Here is a 24,050-nt window from a genome sequence, read left to right on the forward strand (position 1 = left end):
TACGTACCAAGCCTGGTTTTCTTCCAAAGGTCGTTTCCAACAGGAATATTAACCAGGAAATTGTTGTTCCTTCTCTGTGTCCGAATCCAGTTTCAAAGAAGGAACGTTTGTTACACAATCTAGATGTGGTCCGTGCTTTAAAGTTCTATTTAGAAGCAACAAAGGATTTCAGACAGACATTATCCTTGTTTGTTGTGTATTCTGGTAAGAGGAGAGGGCAGAAAGCTACTGCTACCTCTCTTTCTTTTTGGCTGAAAAGCATCATCCGATTGGCTTATGAGACTGCCGGACGGCAGCCTCCTGAACGAATTACAGCTCATTCTACTAGAGCTGTGGCTTCCACATGGGCCTTCAAGAACAAGGCTTCTGTTGATCAGATCTGTAAGGCAGCGACTTGGTCTTCTCTGCATACTTTTGCCAAATTTTACAAATTCGATGCTTCTTCGGAGGCTATTTTTGGGAGAAAGGTTTTGCAAGCCGTGGTGCCTTCCGTTTAGGTAACCTGGTTTGCTCCCTCCCTTCATCCGTGTCCTAAAGCTTTGGTATTGGTTCCCACAAGTAAGGATGAAGCCGTGGACCGGACACACCAATGTTGGAGAAAACAGAATTTATGTTTACCTGATAAATTTCTTTCTCCAACGGTGTGTCCGGTCCACGGCCCGCCCTGGTTTTAATCAGGTTTGAAAAATGTCTTTCTTTATACACTATACAGTCACCACAGCACCCTATAGTTTCTCCTTTTTCTCCTAACCGTCGGTCAAATGACTGGGGGGTGGAGCCAGAGGGGAAGCTTTATGGACAGCTCTTGCTGGGTGCTCTCTTTGCCATTTCCTGTAGGGGAAGAGAATATCCCACAAGTAAGGATGAAGCCGTGGACCGGACACACCGTTGGAGAAATAAATTTATCAGGTAAACATAAATTCTGTTTTTTCATTTGGCAGCAGTTCTAGTGTGCACCTCACTTACCCAGCTTTGTCCTTTTCCTGTTTTTCTGTTTTCTCTGCTATACGTTATACTAAGACGTGGGAATGATTAAAAAGTATTGGACTCTCACCACCATGAAAGTTAATTTATCAGGTAACCTTTTTTTTTTTTCTTCTAGGGGATAATTTCAGACTCAAAACAAGAGGGTGTCCAAAACCAAAATGTAAACCTTTTCTTCACACTAATCTTTAGAGCTTGTAGAAATTGTCTTGATGACCTGTATCATATTTGTATGTTCCACTGAATCAGGTTCAGGTTTTAAAGATTTTAGGTCAGGGCTTACTCTGTTAGAGCTATATTTTTTAAAGGGACAGTCAACACAGATGAAAACGTTATCCCATACTTTACATCAAGCAAAAATGAACATTTAGTTAACAACGGCAGATATGGCCGCCAAACTCCTCCCCCTGTTACGTAGGAGGCTTCTTCTCTAACTCTTCAGCCAATGCGAATCAAATCCTCGGCTAGATTCTTTAGCCGCGTTCAGAGAGGCACTGCTCTATTTCTAATAGCGAGCGTGCGCATTAGAAATAGAACAGTGTCCCTGTGAATGAGCATGGATTTAAAACAAGAAGCCTCCTATGTAACAGGGGGCGGAGTTTGGCAGCCATATCTGCCGCTGTTAGCTAAATGTTCATTGAAGAATAACCACCTAACGTTAGTGTTATTGAAGATGGGATGCGGTGCAGGCTCTTTTTTTTTTTTTGCTTTATCTAAGGTATGGGATAAAGTTTTCATCAGTGGTGACTGTCCCTTTAATGAAACCTCTGTTGATAAGATGTGGTAAGAACTAGATAATTCTATGCCTTTGTCGAATTATACAAATATCCAGTATGTTTGCAGGCATTTCTGATAGCAGTTTGCTCAAACCTAGGCAAGGAAATATTTTTTTTTCTCCCTTTCACCCATAACTTCATATGAGTTTTTGTTTCTAACCTACCTGTGAATATCATATGTAAAGAAGGTTTCTCAACCTCGTGCAAAGAATAACGCACAATCCTGTTATTACAAGTGGATGGTTACATATGTGATTGAAACTTTTTTAGCTCTCTCTACACTTTTAATGAATAGTCCTGGGAATGCTATTAGCAAGCTCATTTCACTTAAGTACATGTAATGATTTAAGTATTATGCTCAAGAGCAATACAAAATACAGCACTAAAATGTAGCATTTTTTAAGAACTGAAGTAAACTATTAATAGTGTAGCATAGAACTAAATGAAGTAATCCAATACTTTAGCACCCTTGCCTTAGCTTTTTAACAATATCTGACATTAATTTTAACATGCTCCTCCTTAAAAGTGTATTATTTAATTTTTTTTGTAGTAAGGGAATATATAAGGAAGTAATATTCCCAAATAAGGCCTAGTTTCCATTGAGGTGGTACAGTGTGAAAACTCTTGGTAACACATAAATTACCCATAGACTTGTTTTTTTACACCCTGATGTCATGTTTACTGACTAAAATTTGTTTAGATTTTTTAGTTATGCGTTTACTACTTGAATCCAAATGAATTTGAACCACAATTTTGTTGTAATTTGCTGTTTGTTCTTGCAGTATAATATCCACATTTCGGTTTGTTTAGGATTGTTGATTGAAATTTGTGTTTTCTACAATGCTATAAACAGAGTTTCATTGGCCTGAAGGAAGATTTAGAAAAAAAAAATAAAATTCTCTTCTGTCGAGTTTCTTCAGCACAGAGTGAATGTTGGTAATCCTGTGCTTTTGAAATTTGTACTATATGATATATCTGAGAAAGAGCCTTGAATTTGTCAAACCAGATTTCTCGACAAATACTGTGTTGCTGCCAACAACATCAAAAGCCTCCCAAATCCTTACACCAAGTAATTTTTTTTAAAATACATAACAAGCAGGTGTTTGCCTATCAGAAAAGCAGTCCTCATTTTTCAAAATCTAATACTTTGCTCACAACTCAGCAAAACACCCAACTGTTTGGAACTACTGCTTTTGTCCAAATAAATTCAGCATCAGCTTTGACAAACACTTTGTGACACCACTTCAGTTTGTTTTCTTAAATTAAGTGAACAGAATTCCCTGTTCTGTATATCAGTTTGCATTTTCATATTATGTGCTTACTTACGCTGTCCACTTTTTGCCTTCTGTTGCCTAGTCGTCCAAAAGATTTGAAGAATAAATGTCCTTGTTTAGCCTTAAATTCCTTTTGAGCGCACACTTTTTAATGTTTTACAAAAGCAAAAAGCTCATGATTATCTGAATGTACTGACTGGATATTTTTTTATCTTCTGAGCATAATAATGTATGTAACAGTGGCAGGCTGAAGGCATTAGCTATTACAGACTTACAGTTCTTCCTCAGCTTAGCTTCTCGTTGTCGTAATTATATTTTATGTAATACACAGAACTATTGTTGGCAGAATTCATTTCATAACCTAAATTTATACTAATACATGGGTAACACTGCATGAATCCATGCTATGCCGTGGTCACACAAGGCAAAGTAGGTTAAACTGGGCACCTGCAGGTTAATTTGCTTTCTTATATATAATAACAGTCAGTGAGAGATATGGTTAAAGGGGAACTAATCTCTTTGTCAAAATCTTAATTATTAAAGTTAAGTTTGCAATATATCTCCAGTATTTGTTTTGATGTACATTGTGGTGGTTCTACTGCCCCTTACAGAGGCTGGAGTGCCTCTATCATAATTCATTTTGGGAAAATTTGCCTGATCTATGCAATATATTCTACACAGTGATTGGTTAGTTAAAAGTTAACTTTATTTCCATGTCTCTTTTTGGACACAGCACAGGGGATCAGATACATGGATTCATTCATCCTTGTCTTGAGGAGTATAACTACACTGCCCTACATCTGCAAACCTTGTCAATCAATTTGGCAGTGTTAAATGATTTGAAAACATTTATTTTGGATTGCTGTACTTATTACTATGTTTATTAACCCCTTAATGACCACAGCACTTTTCCATTTTCTGTCCGTTTGGGACCAAGGCTATTTTTACATTTCTGCGGTGTTTGTGTTTAGCTGTAATTTTCCTCTTACTCATTTACTGTACCCACACATATTATATACCGTTTTTCTCGCCATTAAATGGACTTTCTAAAGATACCATTATTTTCATCATATCTTATAATTTACTATAAAAAAAATTATAAAATATGAGGAAAAAATTGAAAAAACACACACTTTTTCTAACTTTGACCCCCAAAATCTGTTACACATCTACAACCACCAAAAAACACCCATGCTAAATAGTTTCTAAATTTTGTCCTGAGTTTAGAAATACCCAATGTTTCCATCTTCTTTGCTTTTTTTGCAAGTTATAGGGCCATAAATACAAGTAGCACTTTGCTATTTCCAAACCATTATTTTTCAAAATTAGCGCTAGTTACATTAGAACACTAATATCTTTCAGGAATCTCTGAATATCCATTGACATGTATATATATTTTTTTTAGTAGACATCCCAAAGTATTCATCTAGGCCCATTTTGGTATATTTCATGCCACCATTTCACCGCCAAATGCGATTAAATACAAAAAATTGTTCACTTTTTTACTAATTTTTTCACAAACTTTTGGTTTCTCACTGAAATTATTTACAAACAGCTTGTGCAATTATGGCTTAAATGGTTGTAAATTCTTCTCTGGGATCCCCTTTGTTCAGAAATAGCAGACATATATGGCTTTGGCGTTGCTTTTTAGTAATTAGAAGGCTGCTAAATGCCACTGCGCACTACAAGTGTATTATGCCCAGCAGTGAAGGGGTTAATTATGGAGCATGTAGGGAGCTTTTAGGTATAATTTTAGCTTTAGTGTAGTAGACAACCCCAAGTATTGATCTAGGCCAATTTTGGTATATTTCATGCCACCATTTCACCGGCAAATGCGATCAAATGAAAAAAAACGTTAAATTTTTCACAATTTTAGGTTTCTCACTGAAATCATTTACAAACAGCTTGTACAATTATGGCACAAATGGTTGTAAATGCTTCTCTGGGATCCCCTTTGTTCAGAAATAGCAGACATATATGGCTTTGGCGTTGCTTTTTGGTAATTAGAAGGCCGCCAAATGCTGCTGCATTTCACACGTGTATTATGGCTAGCAGTGAAGGGGTTAATTATGTAGCTTGTAGGGAGCTTGCAGGGTTAATTTTAGCTTTAGTGTAGAGCTCAGCCTCCCACCTGAAACATGAGACCCCCTGATCCCTCCCAAACAGCTCACTTCCCTCCCCCACCCCACAATTGTCCCCGCCATCTTAAGTACTGGCAGAAACTCTGCCAGTACTAAAATAAAAGCTATATTTGGGCTTTTTTTGTGGGGGGGTTTTAGCATATTTACATATGCTGCTGTGTAGAAACCCCCGTAAGCCCCCAACCTCACTGATCCCCCAGTAAACAGCTCTCTAACCCTCCCCCTCTGCCTTAATGGGCGCCATCTTGGGTACTGGCAGCTGTCTGCCAGTACCCAGTTTAGTAAAAAATGTGCCTTTTTTTTTAAAAAAAATTCCCTTTTCTGTAGTGTAGCTTCCCCCCCCCCCCCCAAGACCAACCCCCCACACCTTCCAGATCCCTTAGCTGTTTATTTAGAAATGTCAAAACTTTTTTTTTGTTGCTTTTTACATCTTTACTTTTCTGCAGTGTAGCGGTTCCCTCCCGCTCCCGCCCCGTGCACGCACCCGCCCGCCCGCCGCCCCCCGTGCACGCGCGCGCTCCCGTGCGCGCTCTTGACTGTTACGCCCCCGATCCCGCCCCCCTTCCCTCCATTCGGCACATCGATGGCCGCCCACCTGCCTCCCAGACTTGCTCCCACCCACCAACGATACCGGCCACCGATGTCCGGTGCAGAGAGGGCCACAGAGTGGCTCTCTCTGCATCGGATGGCCAAGGGGGGTTATTGCAGGATGCCTCGATATCGAGGCATCACTGCAATAACCGGAAAGCAGCTGGAAGCGAGCAGGATCGCTTCCAGCTGCTTTCCAGACCTCGGTCATTAACTGTATTTTTTTTTTGAGGACGTGTGGCGTACGTCCTTGGTCATTAAGGGGTTAAAGGGACAGTTTACTCAAAAATTTTCTCCCCTTTAATTTGTTCGCAATTGTAAACACATTAAGGGAAAAACTATTTTACAGTATACTGTCCCTTTAATGTCCCTTTTAGTTGAAATGGTTTAAAAGTTCACTCACTTGGCATTTTGGTAATTGATAAAAAAAAAAAAAAGAATCAACATTTCTATGTTTGAAAGATAGCACTGTGAGTGTGTTTATATAAATATATAGATATCATTTATTGGTTAATTTTATTTCATATGTGGCTACAGCTGCTGATAAAAAATGTATAGAACAAAAAAAGATCTTACCTGATGATAGCTAATGAGCATTGGAAGACTGCTGATAATGTTGAGGCTTCCATTTCAGCAGCAAATCACGTAATTATTCTTCATGTAGAAGATTTCAAAAAAAGGAAAATGAAAGGCACACAAACCTACATCCGAACAAATAGCTGTATCAAAATTGCAGGATCTGAAACGGTTTTCACATAGAAACAGCCTTTATCCCGCAATCTCATTAGTCATTAATGCAGTTATTTTGCTTTTTTTTCCTTATAAAACAGCAAAAATATATTATGATTTTCAAAAAGTGTGATACCTGGTAATACTTTGTCATTTCAGTGGAAAGGAAAGTGATATTTTTATATTAGTTGGGGGGTTTTTTGTCAATTAGATACTATGCTTTTCTGATGTATGTTGATCTTATCTGTATTTTTATTTATTTTTTTTAGTTGTTTCAGTTTGTTTAGAAAAATATTTTGCAGATTTTTCTTTTATTTTAAAATGGAAGCAAATTATGCCAATTAAGGTTCTTTTACAAATTATTAAAGCAAGAGTAGACAATGTACCTCACAAAGCACATGTTTAAAGGGACAGTCTAGTTATTATTAAAGTTTCATTATTGAGATAGGGCACGCAATTTTAAACATCTTTCCAATTCACTTTTATCATCAAATTTGCTTTGTTCTCTTGATATTCTTTGCTGAAATCTAAACCTAGGTAGCCTTGTGTGCCAATTTCTAAGCCCTTGAAGGCCACCTCTTATCTTAGTTCATTTTGACAGTTTTTCACAGTTAGACAGTGCTAGATCACGTGTGCCATAAATATAACATTGTGCGCACTCCCATGAAGTTATTTATGAGTCAGCGGCTAAAATGCAACTCTGTCAAAACAGCTAAAGTAGACTGTCCCTTTAAATCTATATGTTGACTTGATATAGTATGTACTGTATTTTTTAATTAAATGTCTTAGAAATTATTGTATGTTTATTAATAGTCCCTACCTTTTCTGCTGCTGTTCCCTGACACATCCCCCGACCCCAACCTCCCACTGTGATTTTTTTTTTTCCCATCCCAGATGATTGACAGTCAATGTTATCATGCAACTTGTTTTAATGAGAGCAGGAGGCAAGGCTGCAAAAGCAAATGTTAAATGCAAGCAGCAGATGCTACTTGGTTGCTACAAACCTGGGCTGACATGTTTCCTATCTGGGAGCCTTGTTTTCTGGAAGTTGATAAATGTCCTCCTTTATGGCTGCAATGTTTGTAGCAATGTTTTGCAGTAAGTGCTCAAGACATTTACACTCTCTTTAGCTTACATCGGTGTACTTTCATAAAAAAAAGACTACATTTTGGTAAATTTGAAACTCTTTAATGTTTTATTCTCTTTCCAAACCATGAAACTTTAATTTTGACTTTCATGTCCATTTATGTCCTCTCAGTACTTTGCTATAATTAGTGATTACCTTCTCACACTTCTGTGTGTGCTGTTGGATTATGTAATACATTTATAGCTAGTATGAAACTTCACCTCTCTTTCTAATGCTTCACTGCTCTTTTCCTAGGTATTTTTATTTGCAGCCTAGCTAGACGTTTACTTCTTTGACCACTCTCTTAAGATGTTACAGACAGATGTAATGTAATGTACATTTTCCAGCGGACACCAAAAGATGAAAGGCCCCTTCTTGCTTTGATGAAGTAGTCAGAAGTGCGTGAGGCTTTATCGTTGCATTGTAAAATGCTCAGTTTCTTTGTTGCCACTTGGCAGAAACTGCAGGTGTTGTAAAACGATTAGGGACCACCTCTCAGCAAGGCTACAAATTGTGATCTTACATTTAACCTCAAACTCTATAGTAAAATTGTGTTTTTATATAGAATCTATTCTAAACTAAGTTATGCTGGTTCTGAAATGAGATATACAGTATATATAATGGTAATTACTGCCATTTGGGGGTCCTTTAAGCATGATAAAATGTCTTCTATGAATAACCAGCCAATTTTTTGCCATCAACGTATAAGTTCTGAGACTGATATATCTAAAATTGTATTCTAGCTGACATTCTTTTACTATGTAATTTTCTAATAGGAATAATAGATCAGCTCCTTTTTGTAATCATCTTTCAAACTTGTCAAACTAGACTACCTGAATTACACCCCACAGGAGTATGTTTGTATTCCTCCAAAGTATCGTCCTGCTGACTGAATATATGTGCTCATTTAAAGCTGAATCGAGCAGTGGGATTTTTATTTAATGATCGTCTACATATAAATGCAAATTACAAAAGAGAAATCCAGCTTGTTTTAAGAAGAAATAACCAGTTTTCAAAATGATTCTAGATGACAATAAATGTAATGTAGCCATATATTTATATTCCATATGTGTTTTCTAAAATGACACGTGGAATCTAAATGACACTGTAACATACAACTGCATGCATACGAATAATGTCAATTATGTAAATAAATATATTAGTTTAAAAATGTCTTCTAAATTGCAATGGGGATTTGTAGAACATGTAATAGATCGTGTGAAAGTTCTTCACCAAGTCTGCATGAGAAAGTGCCCTTAGATATCTTTCCCTGGTTGATGTCAAGTACTTCCTCATCTTCTCAGCCATTTTTGAATCTCTTTAGTGGCAATCTAATTAGAGAAATTGTAAGACTAGATTTCTTCTGTTATGTGTGATCAGTCCACGGGTCATCATTACTTCTGGGATATAACTCCTCCCCAACAGGAAATGCAAGAGGATTCACCCAGCAGAGCTGCATATAGCTCCTCCCCTCTACGTCAGTCCCAGTCATTCTCTTGCACCCAACGACTAGATAGGATGTGTGAGAGGACTATGGTGATTATACTTAGTTTTTATGACTTCAATCAAAAGTTTGTTATTTTATAATAGCACCGGAGCGTGCTATTACTTCTCTGGCAGACTTTGAGGAAGAATCTACCAGAGTTTTTACTATGATTTTAACCGGAGTAGTTAAGATCATATTGCTGTTCTCGGCCATCTGAGGGAGGTAAAAGCTTCAGATCAGGGGACAGGGGCAGATGAATCTGCATTGAGGTATGTAGCAGTTTTTATTTTCTGAATGGAATTGATGAGAAAATCCTGCTATACCGTTATAATGACATGTATGTATACACTTCAGTATTCTGGGAATGGTACTTCACCGGAACTACTCTGTTAAAGGTCACTAATCTTTTTAATAAGTATTATATCATGTTAAACGTTTTTGCTGGAATGTAGAATCGTTTACATTGCTGAGGTACTGAGTAAATAAATGTTTGGGCTTTATTTTCCACTTGGCAGTAGTTTATTTTGAATTGTGACAGTTTCGTTTCTCTTCACTGCTGTGTGTGAGAGGGAGGGGCCATTTTTGGCGCTCTTTGCTACGCATCAACAATTTCCAGTCAGCTATTATTATTTTTCATGCATGATCCGGTTCATCTCTGACAGATCTCAGGGGTCTTCAAACTTCTTGAAGGGAGGTACAGTCTCTCAGCAGAGCTGTGAGAATTTTTTATATTGACTGTGGATAAAGACGTTACTCAATAATTTTTATGTCAAATTTAGTTATGTTATCTTACTAATGGGAACAAAACCTTTGCTAAAAGTTGTGTTGTTTTAAAGTTGATGCTATAACTGTTCTCAGTTTATTATCTCAACTGTCATTTAATCATTTAATCGTTTAAGTACCTCTTTGAGGCACAGTACGTTTTTGCTAAAAAAGATTATAACCAGGTTGCAAGTTATTGCTAGTGTGTTAAACATGTCTGACTCAGAGGATATCTGTGTCATTTGTTCCAATGCCAAGGTGGAGCCCAATAGAAATTTATGTACTAACTGTATTGATGCTACTTTAAATAAAAGTCAATCTGTACAATGTGAACAAATTTCACCAATCTGCGAGGGGAGAGTTATGCCGACTAACTCGCCTCACGCGGCAGTACCTGCATCTCCCGCCCGGGAGGTGCGTGATATTATGGCGCCTAGTACATCTGGGCGGCCATTACAGATAACATTACAAGATATGGCTACTGTTATGACTGAAGTTTTGTCTAAATTACCAGAGCTAAGAGGCAAGCGTGATCACTCTGGGGTGAGAACAGAGTGCGCTGACAATACTAGGGCCATGTCTGATACTGCGTCACAGCTTGCAGAGCATGAGGACGGAGAGCTTCATTCTGTGGGTGACGGTTCTGATCCAAACAGATTGGATTCAGATATTTCAAATTTTAAATTTAAATTGGAGAACCTCCGTGTATTACTAGGGGAGGTCTTAGCAGCTCTCAATGATTGTAACACCGTTGCAATACCAGAGAAACTATGTAGGTTGGATAAATACTTTGCGGTACCGGCGAGTACTGACGTTTTTCCTATACCTAAGAGATTAACTGAAATTGTTACTAAGGAGTGGGATAGACCCGGTGTGCCGTTCTCACCCCCTCCAATATTTAGAAAGATGTTTCCAATAGACGCCACCACTCGGGACTTATGGCAAACGGTCCCTAAGGTGGAGGGAGCAGTTTCTACTCTAGCTAAGCGTACCACTATCCCGGTGGAGGATAGCTGTGCCTTTTCAGATCCAATGGATAAAAAATTGGAGGGTTACCTTAAGAAAATGTTTGTTCAACAAGGTTTTATTTTGCAACCCCTTGCGTGTATCGCGCCGATTACGGCTGCGGCAGCATTTTGGATTGAGTCTCTGGAAGAGAACCTTAGTTCATATACGCTAGACGACATTATGGACAGGCTTAGAGTCCTTAAACTAGCTAATTCATTCATTTCGGAGGCCGTAGTACATTTAACCAAACTTACGGCTAAGAACTCAGGATTCGCCATACAGGCACGTAGGGCACTGTGGCTAAAATCCTGGTCAGCTGATGTTACTTCTAAGTCCAAATTACTTAATATACCTTTCAAGGGGCAGTCCTTATTTGGGCCCGGTTTGAAAGAAATTATCGCTGACATTACAGGAGGTAAGGGCCACGCCCTACCTCAAGACAAAGCCAAAGCTAAGGCTAGACAGTCTAATTTTCGTCCCTTTCGGAATTTCAAAACAGGAGCAGCATCAACCTCCACTGCACCAAAACAGGAAGGAGCTGTTGCTCGTTACAGGCAAGGCTGGAAGCCCAACCAGTCCTGGAACAAGGGCAAACAGGCCAGGAAACCTGCTGCTGCCCCAAAGACAGCATGAACCGAGAGCCCCCGATCCGGGACCGGATCTAGTGGGGGGCAGACTTTCTCTCTTCGTCCAGGCCTGGGCAAGAGATGTTCAGGATCCCTGGGCGCTAGAGATCATATCTCAGGGATACCTTCTAGACTTCAAATTATCTCCCCCAAGAGGGAGATTTCATCTGTCAAGATTGTCAACAAGCCAGATAAAGAAAGAAGCGTTTCTACGCTGTGTACAAGATCTGTTATTAATGGGAGTGATCCATCCGGTTCCGCGGTCGGAACAAGGACAAGGGTTCTACTCAAACCTGTTTGTGGTTCCCAAAAAAGAGGGAACCTTCAGACCAATCTTAGATTTAAAGATTCTAAACAAATTCCTAAGAGTTCCATCGTTCAAAATGGAAACTATTCGGACAATCTTGCCCATGATCCAAAAGGGTCAGTACATGACCACAGTGGATTTAAAAGATGCTTACCTTCACATACCGATCCACAAAGATCATCACCGGTATCTACGGTTTGCCTTCCTAGACAGGCACTACCAGTTTGTAGCTCTTCCATTCGGATTGGCTACGGCCCCAAGAATCTTCACAAAGATTCTAGGTGCCCTCCTGGCGGTACTAAGACCGCGAGGGATTTCGGTAGCTCCGTATCTAGACGACATTCTAATACAGGCTTCAAGCTTTCAAACTGCCAAGTCTCATACAGAGTTAGTTCTGGCATTTCTAAGGTCGCATGGATGGAAAGTGAACGAAAAGAAGAGTTCTCTTTTTCCTCTCACAAGAGTTCCATTCTTGGGGACTCTTATAGATTCTGTAGAAATGAAGATTTACCTGACAGAGGACAGGTTAACAAAACTTCAAGATGCATGCCGTGTCCTTCATTCCATTCAACACCCGTCAGTAGCTCAATGCATGGAGGTGATCGGCTTAATGGTAGCGGCAATGGACATAGTACCTTTTGCACGCCTACACCTCAGACCGCTGCAATTATGCATGCTAAGTCAGTGGAATGGGGATTACTCAGATTTGTCCCCTACTCTGAATCTGAATCAAGAGACCAGAAATTCTCTTCTATGGTGGCTTCATCGGCCACACCTGTCCAGGGGGATGCCATTCAGCAGGCCAGACTGGACAATTGTAACAACAGACGCCAGCCTACTAGGTTGGGGCGCTGTCTGGAATTCTCTGAAGGCTCAGGGATTATGGAATCAGGAGGAGAGTCTCCTTCCAATAAACATTCTGGAATTGAGAGCAGTTCTCAATGCCCTTCTGGCTTGGCCCCAATTAACAACTCGGGGGTTCATCAGGTTTCAGTCGGACAATATCACGACTGTAGCTTACATCAACCATCAGGGAGGGACAAAAAGCTCCCTAGCAATGATGGAAGTATCAAAGATAATTCGATGGGCAGAGTCTCACTCTTGCCACCTGTCAGCAATCCACATCCCGGGAGTGGAGAACTGGGAGGCGGATTTCTTGAGTCGCCAGACTTTTCATCCGGGGGAGTGGGAACTTCATCCGGAGGTCTTTGCCCAAATACTTCGACGTTGGGGCAAACCAGAGATAGATCTCATGGCGTCTCGCCAGAACGCCAAACTTCCTCACTACGGGTCCAGATCCAGGGATCCGGGAGCGGTTCTGATAGATGCTTTGACAGCACCTTGGAACTTCGGGATGGCTTATGTGTTTCCACCCTTCCCGCTGCTTCCTCGATTGATTGCCAAAATCAAACAGGAGAGAGCATCAGTGATTCTAATAGCACCTGCATGGCCACGCAGGACTTGGTATGCAGATCTAGTGGACATGTCATCCTGTCCACCTTGGTCTCTACCTCTAAGACAGGACCTTCTGATACAGGGTCCGTTCAAACATCAAAATCTAACTTCTCTGAAGCTGACTGCTTGGAAATTGAACGCTTGATTTTATCAAAACGTGGTTTTTCTGAGTCGGTTATTGATACCCTGATACAGGCTAGGAAGCCTGTTACCAGAAAGATTTACCATAAAATATGGCGTAAATACCTATACTGGTGTGAATCCAAACGTTACTCCTGGAGTAAGGTTAGGATCTCTAGGATCTTGTCCTTTCTACAAGAGGGCTTAGAAAAGGGTTTATCGGCTAGTTCATTAAAGGGACAGATTTCAGCTCTGTCCATCTTGTTACACAGGCGTCTGTCAGAAAATCCAGACGTCCAGGCCTTTTGTCAGGCTTTAGCTAGGATCAAGCCTGTGTTTAAAGCTGTTGCTCCACCATGGAGTTTAAACTTAGTTCTTAACGTTTTACAGGGTGTTCCGTTTGAACCCCTTCATTCCATTGATATAAAATTGTTATCTTGGAAAGTTCTGTTTTTAATGGCTATTTCCTCGGCTCGAAGAGTCTCTGAGTTATCAGCATTACATTGTGATTCTCCTTATCTGATTTTTCACTCAGACAAGGTAGTTCTGCGTACTAAACCTGGGTTCTTACCTAAGGTAGTTACTAACAGGAATATCAATCAAGAGATTGTTGTTCCATCCTTGTGTCCAAATCCTTCTTCAAAGAAGGAACGTCTTCTACACAATCTGGATGTAGTTCGTGCCCTCAAGTTCTACTTGCAGGCAACTAAAGAGTTTCGTCAAACTTCTTCCCTGTTTGTCGTTTATTCTGGACAGAGGAGAGGTCAAAAAGCTTCTGCTACCTCTCTCTCTTTTTGGCTTCGTAACATAATACGTTTAGCCTATGAGACTGCTGGACAGCAGCCTCCTGAAAGAATTACAGCTCATTCCACTAGAGCTGTGGCTTCCACTTGGGCCTTTAAGAATGAGGCCTCTGTTGAACAGATTTGCAAGGCTGCAACTTGGTCTTCGCTTCATACTTTTTCCAAATTTTACAAATTTGACACTTTTGCTTCTTCGGAGGCTATTTTTGGGAGAAAGGTTCTTCAGGCAGTGGTTCCTTCTGTATAATGAGCCTGCCTATCCCTCCCGTCATCCGTGTACTTTTGCTTTGGTATTGGTATCCCAGAAGTAATGATGACCCGTGGACTGATCACACATAACAGAAGAAAACATAATTTATGCTTACCTGATAAATTCCTTTCTTCTGTTGTGTGATCAGTCCACGGCCCGCCCTGTTTTTAAGGCAGGTAAATATTTTTTAAAATTATACTCCAGTCACCACTTCACCCTTGGTTACTCCTTTCTCGTTGATTCCTGGTCGAATGACTGGGACTGACGTAGAGGGGAGGAGCTATATGCAGCTCTGCTGGGTGAATCCTCTTGCATTTCCTGTTGGGGAGGAGTTATATCCCAGAAGTAATGATGACCCGTGGACTGATCACACAACAGAAGAAAGGAATTTATCAGGTAAGCATAAATTATGTTTTTTTTGTGTTTTTTTTTTTTTTTTTGTTCAAAACTATTTATGCTTTCTTAGTTACTCAGAAGCTCCAATACCAAATTACTTCTTAAAGCTAGACCATGCATGTCTTTATCACCAAGTATTCTGTTAGCCTTTTGTATAGTTCATTATCACCTTATTTGTAACAGCTTGCACACTTTTGTTAGTCTGTTGACACAAGTTTCCAATCTTTATTGTTCAATATCCTTTGAAACAATTAACCTACAAATAAGAGTAGTTTGAATTGTTGCAATTAATATGTATCTTCTTGACACATGATTTCTAATTGTGTAGTTATATAACATTGTTCAGAAACTTCTCCATCTTTGGGATGTGCTTGAGGTTTTTTTATTTTATTTTAATCGGATGTAATGAGGCATTTTCTACAACTCTTGATTGCATTTGTTTATAAGTTCAATGTGTTTTCCCCACCCACTCACTCTGTATGACAAAAGGGCAGACATAGAGGAATAGTATTGGAGCACAGCCAAATGTTTGTTTACTACCTAACAGATATGCAGATAAAAAAACAACTTAGTTTGGCAATAAGTTCCAGTAAAACTGATGCAATTTATTTCTGTGAGTGAAACTCTAATATATCCTTTGGTAAAGTTGGAGCCATCAAAAAAGCATGAGGGCTGCGCTTTGGTACACGTGCCTTAGATTACCCCCCAGAGCAGATAATCTGATTTTCAGTTGGTGCATGAAAAAAAAAATGTATTAGTGATTTATTAGAATGTTTGCAATAGTTTATTATGTATTATCCAATGCATTATATGTGAAGTTGATTGTATTTTTAATTACAGCATATTTGACAACTTTTCTTGCATTTTACAAATAACATTTCCTAATAACTGAATGGTTTATTTCTTTCATGTAATTAACAAGAGTCCATGAGCTAGTGACGTATGGGATATACATTCCTACCAGGAGGGGCAAAGTTTCCCAAACCTTAAAATGCCTATAAATACACCCCTCACCACACCCACAAATCAGTTTTACAAACTTTGCCTCCAAGGGAGGTGGTGAAGTAAGTTTGTGCTAGATTCTACGTTGATATGCGCTCCGCAGCAAGTTGGAGCCCGGTTTTCCTCTCAGCGTGCAGTGAATGTCAGAGGGATGTGAAGAGAGTATTGCCTATTGAATGCAGTGATCTCCTTCTACGGGGTCTATTTCATAAGGTTCTCTGTTATCGGTCGTAGAGATTCATCTCTTACCTCCCTTTTCAGATCGACGATATACTCTTATATTTACCATTACCTCTACTGATTCTCGTTTCAGTACTGGTTTGGCTTTCTACAAACATGTAGATGAGTGTCCTGGGGTAAGTAAGTCTTATTTTCTGTGACACTCTAAGCTATGGTTGGGCACTTTATTTATAAAGTTCTAAATATATGTATTCAAACATTTATTTGCCTTGACTCAGAATCTTCAACTTTCCTTATTTTCAGACAGTCAGTTTCATATTTGGGATTATGCATTGAATTATCATATTTTTCTTACCTCAAAAATTTGACTTTTTTCCCTGTGGGCTGTTAGGCTCGCGGGGGCTGAAAATGCTTCATTTTATTGCGTCATTCTTGGCGCGGACTTTTTTGGCGCAAAAATTCTTCTTTGGCATCTTGGTTGAAATCTTTAATTCATCTTGCCTATGTTGAGTCGGGTAAAATTCCGCCTCAGAGAATTACAGCTCATTCTACTAGGTCAGTATCTACTTCCTGGGCGTTTAGGAATGAAGCTTCGGTTGACCAGATCTGCAAAGCAGCAACTTGGTCCTCTTTGCATACTTTTACTAAATTCTACCATTTTGATGTATTTTCTTCTTCTGAAGCAGTTTTTGGTAGAAAAGTACTTCAGGCATCGGTTTCAGTTTGAATCTTCTGCTTATGTTTTTCGTTAAACTTTATTTTGGGTGTGGATTATTTTCAGCAGGAATTGGCTGTCTTTATTTTATCCCTCCCTCTCTAGTGACTCTTGTGTGGAAAGATCCACATCTTGGGTATTCATTATCCCATACGTCACTAGCTCATGGACTCTTGTTAATTACATGAAAGAAAACATAATTTATGTAAGAACTTACCTGATAAATTCATTTCTTTCATATTAACAAGAGTCCATGAGGCCCACCCTTTTTTGTGGTGGTTATGATTTTTTTGTATAAAGCACAATTATTCCAATTCCTTATTTTATATGCTTCGCACTTTTTTCTTATCACCCCACTTCTTGGCTATTCGTTAAACTGATTTGTGGGTGTGGTGAGGGGTGTATTTATAGGCATTTTAAGGTTTGGGAAACTTTGCCCCTCCTGGTAGGAATGTATATCCCATACGTCACTAGCTCATGGACTCTTGTTAATATGAAAGAAATGAATTTATCAGGTAAGTTCTTACATAAATTATGTTTTTCTGTGCTGATTAATTTCTATAGATGTCTAATTAACTGTATACTTCAAGAATAAAGCTAAAACAAATCAGTTGATTAAAATGCAGGGAACCTGTATCACTTGGGTGCAGACAACTATAACTAGAGATGATTCCTATTTAGCAAGTTGCAAAACTACACATTCTCGCTAGGGACAAATGATTTGTAAGTGACCTTAACACACTGGGTTCAGAAAAAAAAGATAAGACAGGAGCCATATTCCTTTTGAGATTACTGTCTTCAGCTATAAAACCTAGGGCCTGAAGTAAATCAATTGAACTTTCGTCCACTTTACTAGATAGCAACACAAAAACGAAATGAGAATGATTTTATTAAGAAAAGGATGATATATGAGTCAGTTAAAAGCTTGTCTAGTTTTAAAATTGCTGGTTTTAGTCATAACAGAGTGATCTTTTTTATCTGTCTGTAAGTCTTTGACATTACTATGGTAACCTAGAGGGCTGATGGAATTCCCTCAATCTCTTTTTGCAGAAGGTGAAGAGACTGGAGTGATGGATAGCCTGCTAGAGGCCCTGCAATCTGGCGCTGCTTTCAGAGACAGAAGAAAACGGACTCCCAGGCCTAAAGGTGACTGGAATATCTTCTTAATGTTGCTTCTCTATAAAGTATAATTTCAGAATGTGTGTAAGTGTGTGTGCTTTAAAACATTTATCAGAAATACAGTCCTACCGGGAAGAAGTGCTTAAAGTGCCAGCAGCAAGCGTAATCCTTTCCTCGCAATGACAAATGTCAGGCAAGATATTAATTCCAGTTGGCTGGTGTCAGTACCACTTTGCAAACCAATGCACTGAACTTAACATGAGCTGCTTATTCTGAGAAGGTTCATCTTCAAAAAATAAATAAAAAAAAGTGTTGTATTTTCCCCCTCCTCAGTGGGGGGAAATGATGTTAGAGTTAATGATGTAGAATACGTATTTTTATGTAGCGAATACTGCACAGTTAAGCATTCCAGGCTTTGCTTTTAGTATATCAGTTATTTGATTAAGCTTGTTTTCTGTTGTCTCGTGGTTTCTACAGATATACATGAAAAACTCAGTCCAGCGTCAGAGAGGCCTGTTCTGAAGGCTTGTAACTATGGTAATAAAATACTATTTGACATTTTTCTGACTGTGCTGCTTCTGCCTATATATGATTTCAGTCTTGGTTTTGCAGTTTTGTTTTTTAAATAAAGCACTAACCATATGTGCAAAGTTCAGCATCAGCACATCAAGCTTAATGCTTTCCTTTACCAGTTTGTCTGTTCTTTTTTTGCTATTTGCATGTCACGCTATTTTGTTTTAACCATGTTTTTAAGAGAAGCAGATGTTAAACAGTTATAAAAGATGTTTAAATTTGAGTTGATAATCTAAAATGTTTTGAAGAGAGCAGAAGTGGAAAAATATGATTTCCAAGATTCATTGCTACATTAACTATGTGATTGGTGCTAAATAAAGAAAATGTACCAGAACGTTTTTCATCTAAAAGCTTATTAATAATGTATTCACACAAGTGTGGTATTGCCTGCCACTGCTACATCTCTATTGCAAATCATTGCTTTATTACTTTGTATGGCTGGATATTGAGGTAAAGCATACTAATATATAATATTATATAATTTTCCTTCATTATTAGAGATTTTAAAGGTGAGATGATTTCTGGATTTATTGCATAGCCCAAAAGGGGGGGGGGTCTTATACAGTGTTACCTTTAAGGCCAGTTTTGTGAGCAACCCAGCAGTGAAACAGTTAATTAGACACAATGCAGATTGCAAGGTGTTTATTCACTTTTGCACTGCTGGGTCGCTCACAAAACTGGCCTTAGAGGGAAAACTGGTCTTATAAGAAGTAAACTCTCCTGGCTTTTTCTGAATTTGCAAATCTAGAGCTCCATTTCTGGATTGGTGTGGTCCAATCCATTTTCAAGACTGTGGATACATGTAATATCTTGAGACATTTGCAATAACTATTGTTTTAACTTTAACCTGGTTCTTAGATTGTGTCCTTCTGATAAAGCAGAATTTAAAGGGACATTTTAACTTAAAAATGTATCCCCTTTAATGTATTACCAATGATACATTTTAGCTGCTAGTGTGTATAAAACGGTTTACAAATATCCCCTTTACATTTATATCAGGATTTTAAATAGCCGTTTTGCCTGTGGTATCCTTGCCTACACTGAAAGTTTTTATACTAATATATTAGGCTTTAGACAAGCTATGTAAACCTATCCAGCAGCAAACATTACACTCCAAGTGAGGAGTGTGAGAGATGAAGTTCTAAAATGTTCATTTTCAATTGTTCTTTCTAAGTATTGTATACAGAAAGAAATAAGAAAGGGAAGCATCTGAGTGATAAGGATGTCTGATCTCTCTGTAAACTTAGCCTATTTGATAGGATGTGGTTTCAATGTTTAAATCAAGCTATTTCATTTACCAAAATAATAAAACAAGGAGCAATTTCCCATACATTTTATAATCTACTGCTGGAATAATAAATTATTGGGAGCACGTTAAGAGGAAACCAATTTTACAGTACATTGTTCCTTTAATGGTTACTACCAAGATAACTAATTTTCTGTTTCCAAATCCATTCTCCTTTCAAGTTCTAAAACTGTTTACACTAGTGACTTGGTTTATTATCCTTTTTTCTTTTCTTTGTTTTATTGATGTCCTCTGAAATGTTGTTTTGCACAGTTATGTTATCTTGTAAACTACTTATAACACAACATATTACAAAAATGCTTTTGCACCAATACTGTTACTAAATAATCACTAGATCCTAAATGGATCCTAAATGGAAACAATTAATGCTCACACTATTGTCATTTCACTTTAGATATGTCCATGCAGTTATAATCATTTTTCTCCAACATTGGTGTGTCCGGTCCACGGCGTCATCCTTACTTGTGGGATATTCTCTTCCCCAACAGGAAATGGCAAAGAGTCCCAGCAAAGCTGGTCACATGATCCCTCCTAGGCTCCGCCCACCCCAGTCATTCTCTTTGCCGTTGCACAGGCAACATCTCCACGGAGATGGTTAAGAGTTTTTTTGGTGTTTAAATGTAGTTTTTATTCTTCTATCAAGTGTTTGTTATTTTAAAATAGTGCTGGTATGTACTATTTACTCTGAAACAGAAAAGGATGAAGATTTCTGTTTGTAAGAGGAAGATGATTTTAGCAGACAGTAACTAAAATCGATTGCTGTTTCCACATAGGACTGTTGAGATGAAGTAACTTCAGTTGGGGGAAACAGTTAGCAGACTTTTCTGCTTAAGGTATGACTAGCCATATTTCTAACAAGACTGTGTAATGCTGGAAGGCTGTCATTTCCCCTCATGGGGACCGGTAAGCCATTTTCTTAGTCAAAAACAAACCGAATAAAGGGCTTATTATGGGCTAAAAAACTGGTAGACATTTTTATGGGCTAAATCGATTGCTTTATTTGTGCATATTATTCAAATTTAGGCTAACAATTGACATTTATAATCTTGGGGAACGTTTATAAAACGGCAGGCACTGTATTGGACACCTTTTTCAGTCAGGGGGCCTTTCTAGTCATAGACTGAGCCTCATTTTCGCGCCATTAATGCGCAGTTGTTTTTTGAGAGCAGGGCATGCAGATGCATGTGTGAGGATCTAAGAATCTCTGAAAAAGCTTTTAGAAGGCGTCATTTGGTATCGTATTCCCCTCAGGGCTTGGTTGGGTCTTAGCAAAGACTGTATCTGGGACTGTATAGGGGTTAAATTGAAAAACGGCTCCGGTTCCGTTATTTTAAGGGTTAAAGCTCTGAAATTTGGTGTGCAATACTTTTAAGGCTTTAAGACACTGTGGTGAAAATTTGGTGATTTTTGAACAATTCCTTCATACTTTTTCACATATTCAGTAATAAAGTGTTTTCTGTTTGAAATTTAAAGTGACAGTAACGGTTTTATTTTAAAACGTTTTTTGTGCTTTGTTGACAAGTTTAAGCCTGTTTAACATGTCTGTACCTTCAGATAAGCTATGTTCTATATGTATGAAAGCCAATGTGTCTCCCCATTTAAATTTATGTGATAATTGTGCCATAGCGTCCAAACAAAGTAAGGACAGTACTGCCACAAATAATGATATTGCCCAAGATGATTCCTCAAATGAGGGGAGTAAACATGATACTACATCATCTCCTACTGTGTCTACACCAGTTTTGCCCATGCAGGAGGCCCCTAGTACATCTAGTGCGCCAATACTTATTACCATGCAACAATTAACGGCTGTAATGGATAACTCCATAGCAAATCTTTTATCCAAAATGCCTACTTATCAGAGAAAGCGCGATTGCTCTGTTTTAAACACTGAAGAGCAAGAGGACGCTGATGATAATTGTTCTGTCATACCCTCACACCAATCTGAAGTGGCCATGAGGGAGGTTTTGTCTGAGGGAGAAATTTCAGATTCAGGAAAAATTTCTCATCAAGCTGAACCTGATGTTGTGAAATTTAAATTAGAACATCTCCGCGCACTGCTTAAGGAGGTATTATCTACTCTGGATGATTGTGACAATTTGGTCATTCCAGAGAAATTATGCAAGATGGACAGGTTCCTAGAGGTTCCGGTGCCCCCCGACGCTTTTCCTATACCCAAGCGGGTGGCGGACATAGTAAATAAAGAGTGGGAAAAGCCCGGCATACCTTTTGTTCCTCCCCCTATAGTTAAGAAATTATTTCCTATGGTCGACCCCAGAAAGGACTTATGGCAGACAATCCCCAAGGTCGAGGGGGCAGTTTCTACTCTAAACAAACGCACTACTATTCCTATCGAAGATAGTTGTGCTTTCAAAGATCCTATGGATAAAAAATTGGAGGGTTTGCTTAAAAAGATTTTTGTACAGCAAGGCTACCTTCTACAACCAATTTCATGCATTGTTCCTGTCACTACGGCAGCGTGGTTCTGGTTCGAGGAACTAGAAAAGTCGCTTAGTAGAGAAACTCCATATGAGGAGGTTATGGACAGAGTTCACGCACTTAAATTGGCTAACTCTTTTATTTTAGATGCCGCTTTGCAATTAGCAAAATTAGCGGCGAAAAATTCAGGGTTTGCTATCGTGGCGCGCAGAGCGCTTTGGCTAAAGTCTTGGTCAGCGGATGTGTCATCCAAGACAAAATTGCTTAACATTCCTTTCAAAGGTAAAACTTTATTTGGACCTGATTTGAAAGAGATTATTTCAGACATCACTGGGGGAAAGGGCCACGCCCTTCCACAGGATAGGTCTTTTAAGGCTAAAAATAAGCCTAATTTTCGTCCCTTTCGCAGAAATGGACCAGCCTCTAATTCTGCATCCTCTAAGCAAGAGGGTAATGCCTCACAACCCAAACCAGCCTGGAAACCAATGCAAGGCTGGAACAAGGGTAAGCAGGCCAAGAAGCCTGCCACTGCTAACAAAACAGCATGAAGGAGTAGCCCCCGATCCGGGACCAGATCTGGTGGGGGGCAGACTCTCTCTCTTTGCTCAGGCTTGGGCAAGAGATGTTCAGGATCCTTGGGCGCTAGAAATAGTTTCTCAAGGTTATCTCCTGGAATTCAAGGAACTACCCCCAAGGGGAAGGTTCCACAAGTCTCACTTATCCTCAAACCAAATAAAGAGACAGGCATTCTTACATTGTGTAGAAGACCTGTTAAAGATGGGAGTGATACACCCAGTTCCAATAAAGGAACAAGGAATGGGATTTTATTCCAATCTGTTCGTAGTTCCCAAAAAAGAGGGAACGTTCAGACCAATTCTGGATTTGAAGATCCTAAACAAATTTCTCAGGGTACCATCGTTCAAAATGGAAACTATTCGAACGATTCTACCCACCATCCAGGAAGGTCAATTTATGACTACCGTGGATCTAAAGGATGCGTACCTACATATCCCTATCCACAAGGAACATCATCAGTTCCTAAGGTTCGCTTTTCTGGACAAACATTACCAGTTTGTGGCTCTTCCATTCGGATTAGCCACTGCTCCAAGGATTTTCACAAAGGTGCTAGGGTCCCTTCTAGCGGTTCTAAGACCAAGGGGCATTGCAGTAGTACCTTACTTGGACGACATTCTAATACAAGCGTCGTCCCTGTCAAAGGCAAAGGCTCATACGGACATCGTTCTAGCCTTTCTCACATCTCACGGATGGAAGGTGAACAAAGAAAAGAGTTCTCTGTCCCCGTCAACAAGAGTTCCCTTCTTGGGAACAATAATAGATTCCTTAGAAATGAGGATTTTTCTGACAGAGGTCAGAAAATCAAAACTTCTAAGCTCTTGTCAAGTACTTCATTCTGTTCCTCGTCCTTCCATAGCGCAGTGCATGGAAGTAATAGGATTGATGGTTGCAACAATGGACATAGTTCCTTTTGCACGAATTCATCTAAGACCATTACAACTGTGCATGCTCAAACAGTGGAATGGGGATTATACAGACTTGTCTCCAATGATTCAAGTAGATCAAAAGACCAGAGATTCACTCCGTTGGTGGCTGACCCTGGACCATCTGTCCCAGGGAATGAGCTTCCGCAGGCCAGAGTGGGTCATTGTCACGACCAACGCCAGTCTAGTGGGCTGGGGTGCGGTCTGGGAATCCCTGAAAGCTCAGGGTCTATGGTCTCGGGAAGAGTCTCTTCTCCCGATAAACATTCTGGAACTGAGAGCGATATTCAATGCTCTCAGAGCTTGGCCTCAACTAGCAAAGGAAAAATTCATAAGGTTCCAATCAGACAACATGACGTCTGTTGCTTATATCAATCATCAAGGGG

General features: G+C 39.3%; 1 protein-coding gene across 2 annotated transcripts in view; it reads left to right on the forward strand.

Annotated features, from left to right (window-relative positions):
- The window catches only part of DIAPH3 (diaphanous related formin 3), a 1,718,568-nt gene that overhangs the window by 1,462,262 nt on the left and 232,256 nt on the right, over positions 1–24,050 (forward strand). The window contains exons 26-27 of one of the 2 annotated variants that reach the window (XM_053707945.1): positions 17,779–17,874; positions 18,325–18,384. In XM_053707945.1, coding sequence (XP_053563920.1) covers positions 17,779–17,874; positions 18,325–18,384 — 156 coding nt within the window. The remainder of the gene's footprint in view (positions 1–17,778; positions 17,875–18,324; positions 18,385–24,050) is intronic. The other variant, XM_053707946.1, reaches the window with a different exon arrangement.

The sequence above is a fragment of the Bombina bombina genome, chromosome 3 (assembly GCF_027579735.1).
Source record: "Bombina bombina isolate aBomBom1 chromosome 3, aBomBom1.pri, whole genome shotgun sequence".
Taxonomy (NCBI): Eukaryota; Metazoa; Chordata; class Amphibia; order Anura; family Bombinatoridae; genus Bombina; species Bombina bombina.